The 14,365-nt window shown below is 42.3% G+C and overlaps 1 protein-coding gene across 17 annotated transcripts in view; it reads right to left on the bottom strand.

Moving 5' to 3' along the window:
• Positions 1-14,365, bottom strand: part of IKZF2 (IKAROS family zinc finger 2) — a 114,914-nt gene that overhangs the window by 14,452 nt on the left and 86,097 nt on the right. For all 17 annotated transcript variants that reach the window (XM_064718062.1, XM_064718057.1, XM_064718069.1 and 14 more), the window contains one exon: positions 5,830-5,967. In XM_064718062.1, coding sequence (XP_064574132.1) covers positions 5,830-5,967 — 138 coding nt within the window. The remainder of the gene's footprint in view (positions 1-5,829; positions 5,968-14,365) is intronic.

Raw genomic sequence — 14,365 nt, 5'->3', positions numbered from 1 at the left:
ATGGCAATTTATTCATTTGATTCCATTTGTGCCTCTGCTGCTATGGAAAGCTGAGCACTTTGAGGCTTAGAATCTACCATATGCTGTAAAATGATTTACTCTGCTGCTTTTTTATTTGTACAGGATGCTCCCCCTGAGAAACACAATGGTTTCTCATTTACAAGGCAGTCCTGCTGGCATCACTGAAAGGGAGGAGAAAAAAGCATAAATATGAAATGAATCTAATGTTGCAACAAAATGGGATGCAGTGTTCAAGTGACCTAATTAATGCCCAGTGCAGACTGGGAGGCCTGGAATATTTTAATAGCCAAGGGTAAAGTTTTAAGGTTAATTAAATACCCTGCTTGGTCAGGAGATATGTGCACTACTCAAGTATTTACCAAGGAGATTTGGGCAGAAATAAAAGATGATGTCTGCTGATTTTCACTGGGAACTGGCCTCTGACTGTCCTTTTTGGCTTCCCCAGGCCCAGGGGATGCAAGCACACGGGGTGTGAATCCTGGGATGTGACAACCAAGGGCCATGTCCTCCCAGGTGCCACTTCAAGGATTTCCAGTCCTTGGTGCACAGGACACACATGGCTGGTGGTGTGGGACTAGGAAGGAGCTCAATCCCACCTAGGAACACCTCTGCAAAGCATCCTGAACCAGTTCAAAGCTCCTGATTATTTTAAAAGCCATCTGAATAAGCCCCAAATGTAGTGACATTTGTGTGGTCTTATAACAATTAAGTAATAATTAAATAATTCTGCTGCTGGGCATATGTGTGTAAAATTTCCTACACATAATTTGAAACCTTTCTTCCATGAAAAATGAATAGTGCTAAAAAAGACATCTGCTCTTCTCTAAGTCAGGCAAAAATCCTGCTTGGACTCATTTTAAAACTAAAATCATCAACAATAAAAGCATTTTGTTTTCCATCTTTCATGCTGAAGGTATTTTTTCCCACGTCAGAACCCAAGTCTATAATCCAGGGCACTTCTCTTTTGCAACAGAATCACTGAATCACACTAATATTTGTGTTATGATGGAAATAAGTTACCAGAGTGTGTTTTGTTATGCAGATTTCCTGGGAGAAGGGAAAGAAGGAAACAATCTAGTTTCTGAAACCATTTAAACAGCAGGCAAAACTGGACCAAACAGATGAGATACCACATTTCAGAAACACTAAAAGTTAAATATCACATTAACAATTCTAGATATATTAATTTTCATTTCAATTTAAAAAAACACACAAATAAAGGACACATAGCCCAGCCTGCATTTTTTTTTTTAAGGAAAAAACAAAATAAGAAAGAGGGAAACCAAACTGATCACACACAGCCACCAGCTCTCAACAATCAGCTGCTCTGTAGTAGAAGCTCGTGTACACATTTACTCAGCAGTAAATGCAATTCCTTTTTTGTTGTAGTACATCCTACTTCATTACCTTGAACAGCTGACAAGATATAACTAGCTCAGATACAGCAACTCATTTTATGCTGAGCATTTACAGTCTCAGCTCAGGAAGACTTTTTTATTCTAAAAATCCAACTTTCAGCGCAGGAAAAGCCCACGCTTGAGTGTGTTTCTGTTCAGGGATGTTCTTCATCAGCTATCAGGGTGTGCTGCTGGACTGCCCATGGAAGGGTTCACTGCCTCTGACACTGTCAACACTCAATTGTAATTAATACAAAGTATTGTTTCCGAGCTAAACTTTGAATTCATAAACTTGGATAGTCTTCAGAACAGTCTTTCTTTTCCTGAAGACACTGTTGTTTCAATCATAGTGAATATCTTTAATTTTTAACTTCTTAATTTTTAAGAAACTACATGAACTATTCAAGTAGTTTAGGCTGTACCAGTGAGGAAAGAATAGGGGAAAAAAAAAGAGAAGCAAAAAAATTACCCAGTGTGTGTTTTGCTGATAAATATTTTGTGTGCAGACACCAGACACTGGGCTAAGTCTCAGCTGGTATAAATTAGTATTACTCCATCAACCTCAATTTCCTTTCTGAGGCTCACAATATTGCTATTTAAAAGAAGTGTGTGTGTGCAGAGAAATGACAGGAAATATTCCCATGGACCCTGGTGGGAAGTGTCCTGTGGGACCAGCATTTTAACGATGTTTTAAGCAACTATGTAAGAGGGAAAGACACAAGGCCATTGTGTGTTTTATGTGGAGCTGGCCTTTGAGCCTCACAGCCTAGGGCTAGGCTTCTTTTTCCTTCTCCTGAAAAGAGTACCCCTCTCCATTCCTGGAAGAATTTCTCTGGACTTTTGGCTTTGTGGCAGTGAAGAAGATAGAACTGGGTGCAAACCTTAGCTAGCCTTCAACATTTCTCCCGGTTCTTTCCTGCAAAGGGCACGTTCTTGGCATGCAGGGACTGTCCCTTTTGTCACCCCCACCACACTGCAGACTGATTTCTCCTTCCAGAGCCAGCAGTGCTTAGCTAAAAAATTTCAACAAAATCATGGGATCTCTCTTGCAGCATCTGTCCTGCTGAGCAGGGAACAGGAACACAAGGAGGGGCAGCTCGACAGGCAACTGGCATCCTGCAAGAGGATGGAGCAAGACCCAGAGATTTGTATGTTCCTACCCAGCCCCCAAAACCAGCCCTCCTTCCCCCTCTCTTGTTTCCCCTTGTGGCTTCAGTCAGGTGATCCAGCCATCTGCAAGACAGAGATAATTGAAAGCACCAAAGTAGATGTCTGTAGCATGCCTGTAAACTGATGGGCTTGAGCACAATGCTTGAAAAAAATCCAAACCCTCTAGGGGCTGCTTCCAGCTTTCTGGAACAATTAGTCTCTGCAGAAATAATTTGGATCAATGCTTAGTGTTGGCCAATGCTGGTGGTGTTAAATCAGGAGGAGCAGAATGCTGGTAGGGATCAGAAAATCCCCACATCTCCCTGTTCTGTGTGCAGTGGTGAAGCTGAGAGCAGGAGTCACACCAAAACACACTCCAATGCTTCAAAATGCCCAGCAAAAACAAAACACCAAGTATTTGGAAACAGAGTTAGGAAAGCTCACCCCAGTGGGATGCAAAATAAAAGTCTCCAAAATATACTCATAGTGATCCCTCAGGAATATCATTTCCATGTGTGACATGGGAGACAAGGAAATGAATACAGATTTTTCAGGCTTAGTATAAGGCCTAACATTAAGCTGAGTAACCAATTTTTTATTCTCTTCCCTGGTGTCTTTGCAGTCCTGGGAAAAAGGATTTGCTGCAGACCTCTACAGGCTGGTGCTCATGACCCTCATGCTGAGCTCACTGTGTGAGTGGTGCTGGGATTTCTGACTGGTCCCAGCTGAATCTGGAGCTCCCTGTCACTGTCTATCCTTGCTGTGCCTTCTCTAAACAACTAAAAGGAAGACACTGGATCAAACATCCCCTTAAACATTCACCAGGGGAGGCACAGACATATTTGCCCAGAGGAGAAAGAGGCACTGGTTGAATTCAAAGTGCTGCTTTAAGCTAATTTTGTTGAGAAAAGTGAAGTGGTGGTGTGAACACTTCTATTTTGAGCCCAAGCAAAGTCAGTCAAGCTGTAAATAAAAGAACTGTCCACATGGGATTTGCACTGGTTTAACTTCAGGTGGTAGAAAAATCAATGCAAGGTCAATCACTGCAGCTTCTCTGGGCAGACAAGGTTAAGGACTTACCCTTCTTGTCATGGTGTTAGCTTAGAAAAAAGCTTTAGATTTCCACAGAAATTTTAATCAATTTAATTTATTATTTTAATAAATAACTAATGGAACTAATGAAACCAGACATTGAACAGCATTTGGGAAGCTCCTCCTCAACAGGATCTCAAACATCCTGGCTATCAGAGGTGTGGGCAGGCTCCTGTAATTCCCTAAGGAAAGGCTGGCTGAAGGCATCCCTCCCTGGTTAACAGGCACAAGGAGTGGGTATTTTGTTGGGAATCAATTCAGTGGTTCAACTGCTACCTCACTGACCCAGCTCACAACAGGTACCTCCAGAGCAAAGCCCTGAAATCTGCCTTTTCACTGACTTTTACCAAAAAAAGCCACCTCAGGCACATAATCACTCGTGTCAATATCTTTAAAACATCCATGACATTTTAAATGTTGGCTTTAGTCTCCAGGGTGTCTAGAAAGAGAGCAATTACTTAATAGAGCTGTATCAGTATTTTGGCAACATGTACTAAAACTGTCTAATGTGCCTTTATAGGCCTAAATTGATCATGGGAAAGTACTATTTTAAATTTTTGGAGATTTCTGTCACCAAAATACAGCCTATAGTAGCAATGCTGAATAGATTTTATTTCAGCTTGCATTTTCAGGGTTTTAAGAATTATTTAAAAGAAATTACTTCCAGATTAAGCCCAATGTCTCCACTCAGTCATGATAAGCAAAATGAAAAAAAAAATGCAAGTGTTGTTTTCATTTACCTTTTCACTTACCCACAAACTAACTTTTTTGGTATTTGTAGGTATATGGTAATTTTAAATTAAAATGTAAAACATTCCATTTTTATATTTTTTGAATAGTAAAATATTAAAGTCTTCAAGTATCAAACATCTAAAGACAAGTTTGAAAAGTTAAAAGGAGTTCAGTTTCAGAAGAGTTTGTGAGACACTAATTTTGAATAAAATTATAACTGTTTTTGGACAGCTACCATTTAGCATTTAGTGCTACAGATAAGCCTTCAACCCTGCAGTCTGAGACATTATGCTCATTATCCATACTAATAACTCCAGAAATTTCTGAAAACAAATTCACAGAGTTTGACATTTCTTGCTTTCAACAATCTTTTTGGCAATCTTCAGCCCTTATGTATATTAACACATGCAGTGTTAGTTAACATATTAATACCAGCAAATGTAAATGCATACAAACATTTTTTTTTGTTACAATTACTTCTTACAACACTATTGAATTCCATTTTGCTCTAGAGATTTTTACATCCATCCCTCCCTTTTTTGTAGGCATAAGATAGAATTATAGAGGGTAAAAATAATGACTTCTGAATAACTCTGCCATCCTTATCTTTTCTAATTATCACTCACTATCAGAAAGGAAGGAGGAGAGAATCATACATTTTATACATGGCTGCCACTCCCAGCATTAGAAGGACATGGAGCTGTTGGAGCAAGTCCAGAGGAAGCCTTGGAGATGCTCCAAGGGCTGGAGCTCCTCTGCTGTGGAGCCAGGCTGGGAGAATTGGAGAAGAGAAGGCTCCAGGGAGACATTAGAGCCCTTCAACCACCTAAAGGGGCTCCAGGAGAGCTGGAGAGGGACTTGGGACAAGGGATGGAGGCACAGGACAAAGGACAATGGCTTTTCACTGCCAGAGGGCAGAGATAGATGGGACATTGTGAAGAAATTCCTCCCTGTGAGGGTGCTGAGCCCTGGCACAGGCTGCCCAGAGAAGCTGTGGCTGCCCCTGCATCCCTGGGAGTGTCCAAGGCCAGATTGGATGGGGCTTGGAGCAACCTGGTGTATTGAAAGGTGTCCCTGTTCATGGCAAGGGGTTGGAACTGGAAGGTCTTTAAGGAGCTTTCCAACCCAAACAATTCTATGATTCTATGACACGACTTTTTGGGTCATTTTGAAAAGGTGACTTGGCTTTATTTTCGTGTCTGCATGTGTGCACATACTAAAAAGTGAAATACTGACTTAAACAAAATAAGCACAAATAGGGCTGTTAAACTGAACAGAGTGAGGATTTCAGCCCATCTTTTTTTTCTCCTCCTGCCTCTCTGAGTGTCAGCAATCTCTGAGATGGAAGCGATGGAAAGGAAGGAAGAAGAAGAGATGGAAAGAAAGCCGCACGAGCCGCTCCGTGTCCGAGGGAGCTCTGGAGGCGGTTTGCACCCACCATGGTGACTCATGACCTGCCCAGCAGCCTCCAGACTGACATTCTGCAGGTAGTTGTGGCAGCGTTCCTTGTGCTCCTCCAGAGAACTGCGCTGCTTGTAGCTCCGGCCGCAGTAGTTGCACTTGTGAGGCTTCCCCACTGCGGAAAGAATGAGAGCACGGGGTCAGATCCATCACCAGAGCTCACACCTCCGCCACAACCAACTCTTGTGATGGAAACACACCTGAGAAAGGTTGCTCGAGCCCCAGGTCTGTCTCCCAGGCCCGTGTTCCCACCGCACACGCCTCCTCCCACCCGCCAGGTGCTTTGCCCCATCCGTTTTTCACACTGACGCTGTAGCAGCAGAAGGAAAAGGAGGCGGCCTCGGTGGCAAAGCAAATAAACAGATGCTGAGAGGGGGGAAAATACCAAGCAGCTGAATCACACCCCAGCACCAAGTCTCGTGGGAAAGAAACTTCTGAGGCCTTTGGCCCTTGGCACAGCTGCTGTCACAAAACTGAGCTGCCCCAGTGGCCTAATTCTTCTCCCAACTGTGGGGAAACCTATTACGTGGCTCAGAGTTCTTTCATTGAGAACACTTTGCCAAAATTACTCAGGGAGGGTTGGAAAATAAATTGAAAGTAACTTTGGTAACAGCACTGCTACATGCCAGAACTGAACAACCACCGGTAATTCAGAGACCGAATAACATAAAAAATATATATAGTATAAATATATATACATAAAAATACAAAAAGCCATGTACAATGAAAATCAAGCCAGATGAATGCAAGACGTAGCTCAAGTTTTTAATCTTTTTCATTTTGCTCAGCAGCATTAAACACAAACGGCAAATGCTTCTTAATACACGCAAAACCTGGCACCAAATTCTCATAAATTATATCCATTTCATAGTATGTCATTAAGAAACCACAAGAATGGCCTAGCCCAAGGCCAGAAAGCTAGCCAGAAGGTATTTTGCCAAGTGGTGCTAATAAAGGCTTTTAATATAATTTAAACTTGTAGAACATGAACATTTATCCTCTAATAACTAAAGAGCTATTAAGTCAGTGCTGCAAGTCTAGTAAAACACCATTGGCTGCAAACTTCAGAGCTGGCTGAGGGAAAGGGAAGGTCAAACTTCTTCCAGAGTTTTGAAAATCTTAGGTAAGAATTTTAGTTTCTGGCCAAAGGAATTGAGAACATCCTCTGTTGGGTAATCTACATGTTTCTATTGGGTTTGTCCCAATATTGAAAGCTTTTCAGAGTAATTTACTTAATGAAATCTGAGCTGTACTAATTGCAGCCAAACTGCATCGTCACCACTGGGATAGGGGAATGCAGCAAAGCCTATGGGGGAACAGGCACAGCCAAGAATGAGCTGGGCAGAGGGCTCAAACATGAAAAAAGGAATTTGATGAAAAGAACATGCTTGCAGAAAGTTTCAGGTTTTCCCAAAAAGTTTGCATGCATATTTTAGTGGCACAATCAAGGGAAAAAACCCTGCTTTTAATAAGTATCCAAACTGTGGATTTCTTTGTTTCGAGACAAGGCTTATCCTCAAGAAAGTGTGTCTTAGACCAAAGAGTTGTTGTGGCCCTCATTTTAGTTTGCTCACTTGCTTACACTGTTGCCATAACTGATGCTGGTAATGGAATTCTCAGTGGAGGCCCAGCATGAGGCTCATTATCATTCCCAGAATAATTGCCCTTGATGTGAACGATGTGGATCGAGCCCCAGCTCTTAAACATAAACCAGCCAGTTCATTCTGGAGGCACCTTTAGGAAAACACACCAGAGGTTCCCCAGGATGGAGAGGTTTCTGTAATCACCATTACAATGCTGCATTGTGCATCTAGATGGCATCAATGTCTGTCAGTCTGACACCTTCATTAGAAGCCTATGTGGTGTCTAATAAAAAAATCCAGTGCAATGGAAGGAATTATGTTAACTGAGCTGAAGCAGGGCTGAATTAGCCCACCCAGTTTGGCTACATTAAGCTATCAAGCAACTTAGATAAACTGTAAGGCACAAGGAAAAGGGGTGATTGCTTGCAGCTATTTTAGGCAGCTACAATTAATTACATTATTATCATTTAACACAGAGAGAAATATTCTGCTACAAGCTCATACTATAAAAAATTAATAATTAACAGTCAAAAAAGAGGTTTTATTAGACCTCTTCAAATGGTTGCCCCCTGCATTGCAACCATTTCAGTAACTATTCACATATAACATGGCAGAGTTTTTCCAGTGATATCTTGGATGGTCAGCTACCCAAATTCCATCAAATCTGAAGGTTAATGGAGAGGATAAAAGTTAATGATAAAGACATGATTTCTACAGGCAATATGGGATTTGAGGAACATAATTCCTCAAGGAAAGGAAAAGGGCCTGTACACACTTTCTCTTCTCTGGGGAAAAGATAAGAGAATAAACAACATGTGGCAAATGTTGGTCATGTTGCTTAATACACAGCTGCAAAGAATGAAGTTTGTGAGCATCAGTTGAGTTGTATCAAGCACAACTCCCTTGGGTTCATTTCCCAACTCTGTCCCCCCTGGCTCTAGAGCTGCAATCACATCCTAGCCCCAGAGGTGTAAAATATGACACTATAAAGTGACACAGAGATTTACACTATAAAATTACACAGAGTGACTGGGACTTGTGTTGAAGAGCAATTGATCAGGTCAGACCACAATGGAATCAGTTCTGATAGCAGGAGTTTGTGTCACCAGCAATTCTCACAGCCCGTTTGCTAAGAGGTTCAGTGAGCTGAGGCAGCAATTACAGTCAACATTTTAGAAATTGTATCATTGTGACAAATGTCAAGCCACTGAAAGAGCTGCAAATATCCCCTTGTATTCTCAAAGAAGTTAATGACAAAAAAAAATAGAAATGGAAGTGAATGTTGCCAGTGGGTGTACATTTCTATGTATTTCATATTACCTGATAGAAAGCTGCAAAAGCCTTTTAGAGAATTCAATTTCAGTGATAACCTCAACAGCATACTTTGTTCCAAATAACAACCTGACATGAAACCACATGACTGACGAAAAATATTTCAGCCTTTGTCAAATACTTGAGTGTAGGTAAACAGCAATATTCAAAATTTTGCCCCCAAAACATGTAGCTCAGACTGCTGGGCATAAGCAGTGTCTGACTAAAGGGCATTGAGGGGAAGGAGTCCAACGGCACTATATCTACCAAACCCCTCTCAAAACCCCAAGAAACTCCTCTCAAATCTAAAGAGAGTTTCTACCACGGAGCAGAATGGCTCTTTCTGCCTCAGAGCCATTTGCACTGTGAAACCACTCCAGGTTTGCTTGATTTGAAGCTGCCTTCTCCAAGATCCACACGTACACGGACACCACGTTCGGCATCACACACAACCATCTCTTGCCAAGCAAAGTCAGGCTGGAAATGCCTGGTTTGGGGTAATTATTCTGTTATCAGCTTTTCAGGATCAACAATCAGATAAAAAATCACCGTCACTTACTCTCACAAAAATGACACAGTCAATGCAAGCAAGCCCAAAAAACTTGAGAAATCTTTGATCTGTTGTTGAACTGGGAAAGACCAGAGTGCTGGGCAAAACCCAGCGGCCACACCTATGAAACAGCCAACTTGAAGAACATAAAAAACCCACTTTATATTTCTTACTGAAATGTCAGAATTTCCACACATTTAAGCTTAGATTTGGACAGATGACAACATGGCACAGAAAACCCACAGTGGAATCTCAGCCTCAAATGGAAAATATTATGACAGTCACAGTGAAAAAGACATTTAAATTTGAAGTACAATTTTTGCCCTGGAAACAGGTGAACCACTCATCGAAATTCACAGCAAAATGGATTTTGCTTGTGAAATTAAAATGCTCATGTGGAGGGAGGAGGGGAAAGAGGAGGAGGACATAAAAGCAAGGTGTTTCTGAGTTAGGAATACTTTGAGTCCTGTGGGTGAACTTTGATAGCTGGGAAGTCTGCGTGCAGCGACGACGAGATGGTGTAACTCTAAGGTCAATATTCAAGACAGAAAGCAGACTTGGGCCTAAGGAAACTTCTTTACAGTCATAAAAAAGGTCAGTGAAAGAGAAAGAGCCCTCAAGGCATTCAGAGAGCATTTTGCTCTCAAAAGAGATGGGAGTGAATAGCAGAATATAAAGTAAGTCAAAGGGAAACAATAAGGCATCCCAGGTACCACCTTGCCATAAGCACACAAAGCAAGGAAGGCTTATGGAATGCGTTCAGAGCTGCAGTGCACTTTGGTGAGCTAAAATCCTGCCTCCCTTAAGAGCCCTGACACCACAGTGCCTGTTTTGGGCAGCACATTGTCCTGTGCAGCAAAGCAGAGCAGAATTGCTCCCTGCCCATTGCTCATGTCCCTGGCCACAGCTCGAGCACTCCCAAGTCCTGCTCAGGCAGGGCTGGGCATGGCTGTCCGTGTGTCGTGGGCTGGCCCAGTCCAAGGAGCACAGCTTGCCCCAGATTTCCAGTACTTTTGCTCTGTTGCCTGTGGAAGTGGAGCCAGCCAGGATTTTTGCACTGCATGGCCATCTAACACAGAGACTTTTGGCTCAGACCAGGAGACCCCCTGACAGCAGGGCACTCAGTGGGACTTATTTCTGTAAAATCTGAACTGCTCAGCCTCCAGCACCCAGAGCTGGAGCAAACATCAGTATTCTCCAACTGAAGCTTTCTGGAGCAGAGTTAAAGTTAGAATGTTTTTCTGAGCTGATGCTGCACAGAATCACAGACTGAGCTAGGCTGGAAAAGACCTTTGAGATCATCAAGTCCACCCTATGACCTAACACCACCTTATCAACTAAACTATGGCACTGGGTGCCACATCCAGTATTTTTTAAACACCTTCAGGGACAGTGACTCCACCACCTCCCCGGGCAGCCCATCCCAACCCTTAATCACTCTTTCTGTGAAGAATTTTTTCCTAATGTCCAGCCTGAACTTCCCCTGGCACAGCTTAAGGCTGTATCTTCTTGTCCTATTGCCTGAGAGAAGAGACTGATCCCCACCTGACCACAACCACCTTTCTAGAGATCTAGATAGCAATTAGGTCTCCCCTGAGCCTCCTTTTCTCCAGGCTAAACAACCCCAGCTCCTTCACCCACTACTCACAGGTCTTGTGTTCCAGATCCTTCACCAGCCTTGTTGCCCTTTCCTGGATGCATTTGAGCATCTCAACATATCAGTGAGTCCCCCATCATAATCATAACCTTTATTCATTCACTAATTGTTTTCTTCCCTCAAACTGGAAGGTGTCTAAGTGAAGGGAACTGTTCTGCAGTCACACAGTGTCTACAGAGCACCCTTTGCCTCGAATGGGACTTATCAGAGCACAACCAGCTTTAACACAGAGGTAGGAAATGTGATTTAAGGTGCTGGGTTGGGACTAGGGAGTGTATGGTTCAACTCTTGGTTACACTACAAATTTGTGACTGCAGGCAAGTTATTCTGATTTCCCGGGCTTCAATTATTCATACGTATGATTAAGGTAATAATTCCCTTCTTCACAGCATGTAAATGAACTCGTGCACTTTGCCAGATGCACAGAGGCTAATTTTGTGGAGCACTCACAAGTAGGGAGACACAGAAAAATAGCACTGGTACCTCTACTGAGAAATTAAGGACTTAATAATACACTATGATTATATTAGATATGAGAGCGAACATTAAAGAGTGAGAGGAGATACTTAGGATGGCACAGAACAGAGGAACAATAAAAAAATCAAATCAGAAATAAAACAACATGTGGCATTGTGAGGCCATGTGCTGCATGGAGCCCTTCAGACTGGGAAACTGAGCACAGGGGGATGTCAAACACCCTGAGCTTGATGACATTTACCCACATGGGACAAAAAGAGAGGGTGCAAGAGCTGCAGGAAGGTGGCAATACCATCTACTGTTGTCCTTGATGCAGCTCTGAGAGGCACGGAGGGCCGAGGCAGAGCTGAGGCTGCAGCAGGAGGGCTGAGGCTCAGGAGATGCAACACGGTGGCTGTGCCTCGCTACTGTAATTAAGCACTGCACCTCGGCTTGTCTGCAGCTGCCTGGCTCAGAGGCTCACACACAAAAATATTTACATGAATAACAGACCCCTGAACGAACTAATCACAAAAAAATTAGAGTGAGACCTAAGCCCATGCTGGCTCTGAGCAGCACGTAGCTTTGCAAAGGGAACTGCCTCCCACTCTGAAGCTCTATCTCACTGCTGTGCTTAATGACTGTAAATGTGTTAATTGAAATTCATGGGGGCTCTTTGATGCCTTGCCTTTTTTTCTTTTTTTTTTTTTGCCTGGGAGATTACACACACAATACTCATATATACTGGACTTCAGAAATAAGGTCAAGTCCCACAGCCAGCCCAAGATTGTCCAAGACTACCTGCATGCAGAAGTCACAACGTGTAAACATCTGAAATAATGGCTAGAGCACACAAACACACAGACTGGAGACACACAGTGTCAAGTGCATCCTCTCCTGAGGGCCCAACCTGTGACATCTTAAAGCAATCTAATTTTCAGCAAGAACAAAATCTCTAGTCACATTATGAAAACTTCACATTAACTTTTTAATCTTCCCAGTCCAAGTACAGGCAGCAATACCTGGGGTATGCTTCGAGGGATGTGGATGCATTTCTGAATTCATCACAGAATTCTGATGTCTCCATTTCACAAGGACATTTTAGATTAACACATTTTGGGCCAAGTATTAGGGTTTCATGAGGCCATGAACCCTAATAATAATAGGGTCCATGAACCCTAATAATGACCCATGTGGTAAAAGGCTGGGTCACCAGATCATGTGGTACAGAAGTCACACAAGTAGATTTGTATTTAATAAGGTTTCTGGGCACCTCAAAAGGTTCAAAACTCAAAATGTAGCAGTACAACAGGAGAAGCCTACATAAAGGTCTTGACTTGGAGCTCACAACAGAGCACTTGACTGACTTTGTGACCTCGTGGCCCAATGCCTCTCAGTGAACATTATTATCAACTGCAACTGATATATACATGGCTGTTCAACAGCCACGACATTTTGTGAGGTTCTCAGCAAGTGAAAAGCACCTTGTCCTGACTTTTTGCACAGTGGCAGTCCATGATAAGTGATTTTTGCTGACAGCTACCACGTCCTATTACAACTGCCAGTGAAACCCAGCTGGATTCTCATGGGGCATCAGCACCCAGTGAAAAAACAGCAAAACATCACACCTCCAGCTCTGGGGTTCTCCAGACATACCTGCCTCTCCTAAAAACACCTCCAGGGCACAAATCAGCAGCTTGACACCTGCATCCACCTGCCAGCTGTTTACAGCACTGTCAAACAAGCAGCAAGCAGTGAGTACTGTACAAGTGTTCAGTTCTCCCACAATATGCCACAACAAGCAGTGCTCAACACCAGATTCTACATAAGCCCTGAGGAATTCATCCAAGAAGTAAATGCACTAGTCAAGAGAAACTTTTCCTATCCATACCCTGAACCACAGCCAGAATCTACAGAAAATCTGTAAATATCAGTGCTCAGGTACAGCAGTTAAGGGGTTGGGTCCTTATCTGTATCTTCAGAAGGTTCTGCCTGCAGCCTGTTATTACTTTAATAGATGTTTCAATTTATTTTGCAGCTATTAGTGGCTGTGTTATATGATTCATTAGATTGTATTTATCTATTAACTAATCTGCAGAATTTTACAGATAAAACAATGTTTCAATCTGCCACTAGGGTTATAAATAAATAGGTGCCCTTTTTGTGCCAGAAGTTTAACAAACAAACAAACAAACTCCTGTTTCATTGGCACAATCACAAAATTAGTGAAGTCTTCCAAATTGTTCAAATATTCACATGGCTCCGTTCAACACCCATTCAAACCAAGAAAAAGCAAGAATATTATACCCCATTTTTTTCCTTTGCAGCACGTTTTTTTTTCCTGCAGCACCTGTTCCCTTTGCAGGTTTGTATGTTGTATCTGTGTATGTGCAAAAAACAAAGGAAAATGTACCTGTCTATGTGAAAACATGCAAATAAATTAAGCATCAAATCAAGGAAAACACAGATAGGGACAATAATACTGCATTTAGTTTTGATAGAAATGAAATTCACAGGTATGTGCTTCAATTCTATGTCTCAAGAAACACATATTACACTACATAGAAGCTCTCCTCATGTATTTCTCATGGTTTAACTGTTTCCTTCATTCACATTTGGCAAAAGGAACCTGACACTCAATTTTTAGTTTACATTAATGCCAATGAAGCATTCTGATTTCCCTCCCCACTTATATTTGAAAGTTTCAAGTGCAAATGTTCTGCACTTAATGCTGTGAGGCCACTGAGCTGGATGCACTGTCCAAGTCCCACACCAATATGTCCCAGAAGGTCCAGAACCCCAGCACTGATGGGGTTCCCAGGAATTCTACATGGATTCTGACATGATTAAACAATACTAGAAAAGGACTCTGTTTAGATTGCACTCTGGTGATGACTAACACAAACCAGGAAGTCCACAAAATAACTGGTGTTTTATCACCTGGTTGGCTTTAAAG

Source organism: Zonotrichia leucophrys, chromosome 7 (genome assembly GCF_028769735.1).
Source record: "Zonotrichia leucophrys gambelii isolate GWCS_2022_RI chromosome 7, RI_Zleu_2.0, whole genome shotgun sequence".
NCBI lineage: Eukaryota > Metazoa > Chordata > Aves > Passeriformes > Passerellidae > Zonotrichia > Zonotrichia leucophrys.
Note: the sequence above shows the minus strand (reverse complement) of the source record. Positions and strands in the feature narration are given on the sequence as shown.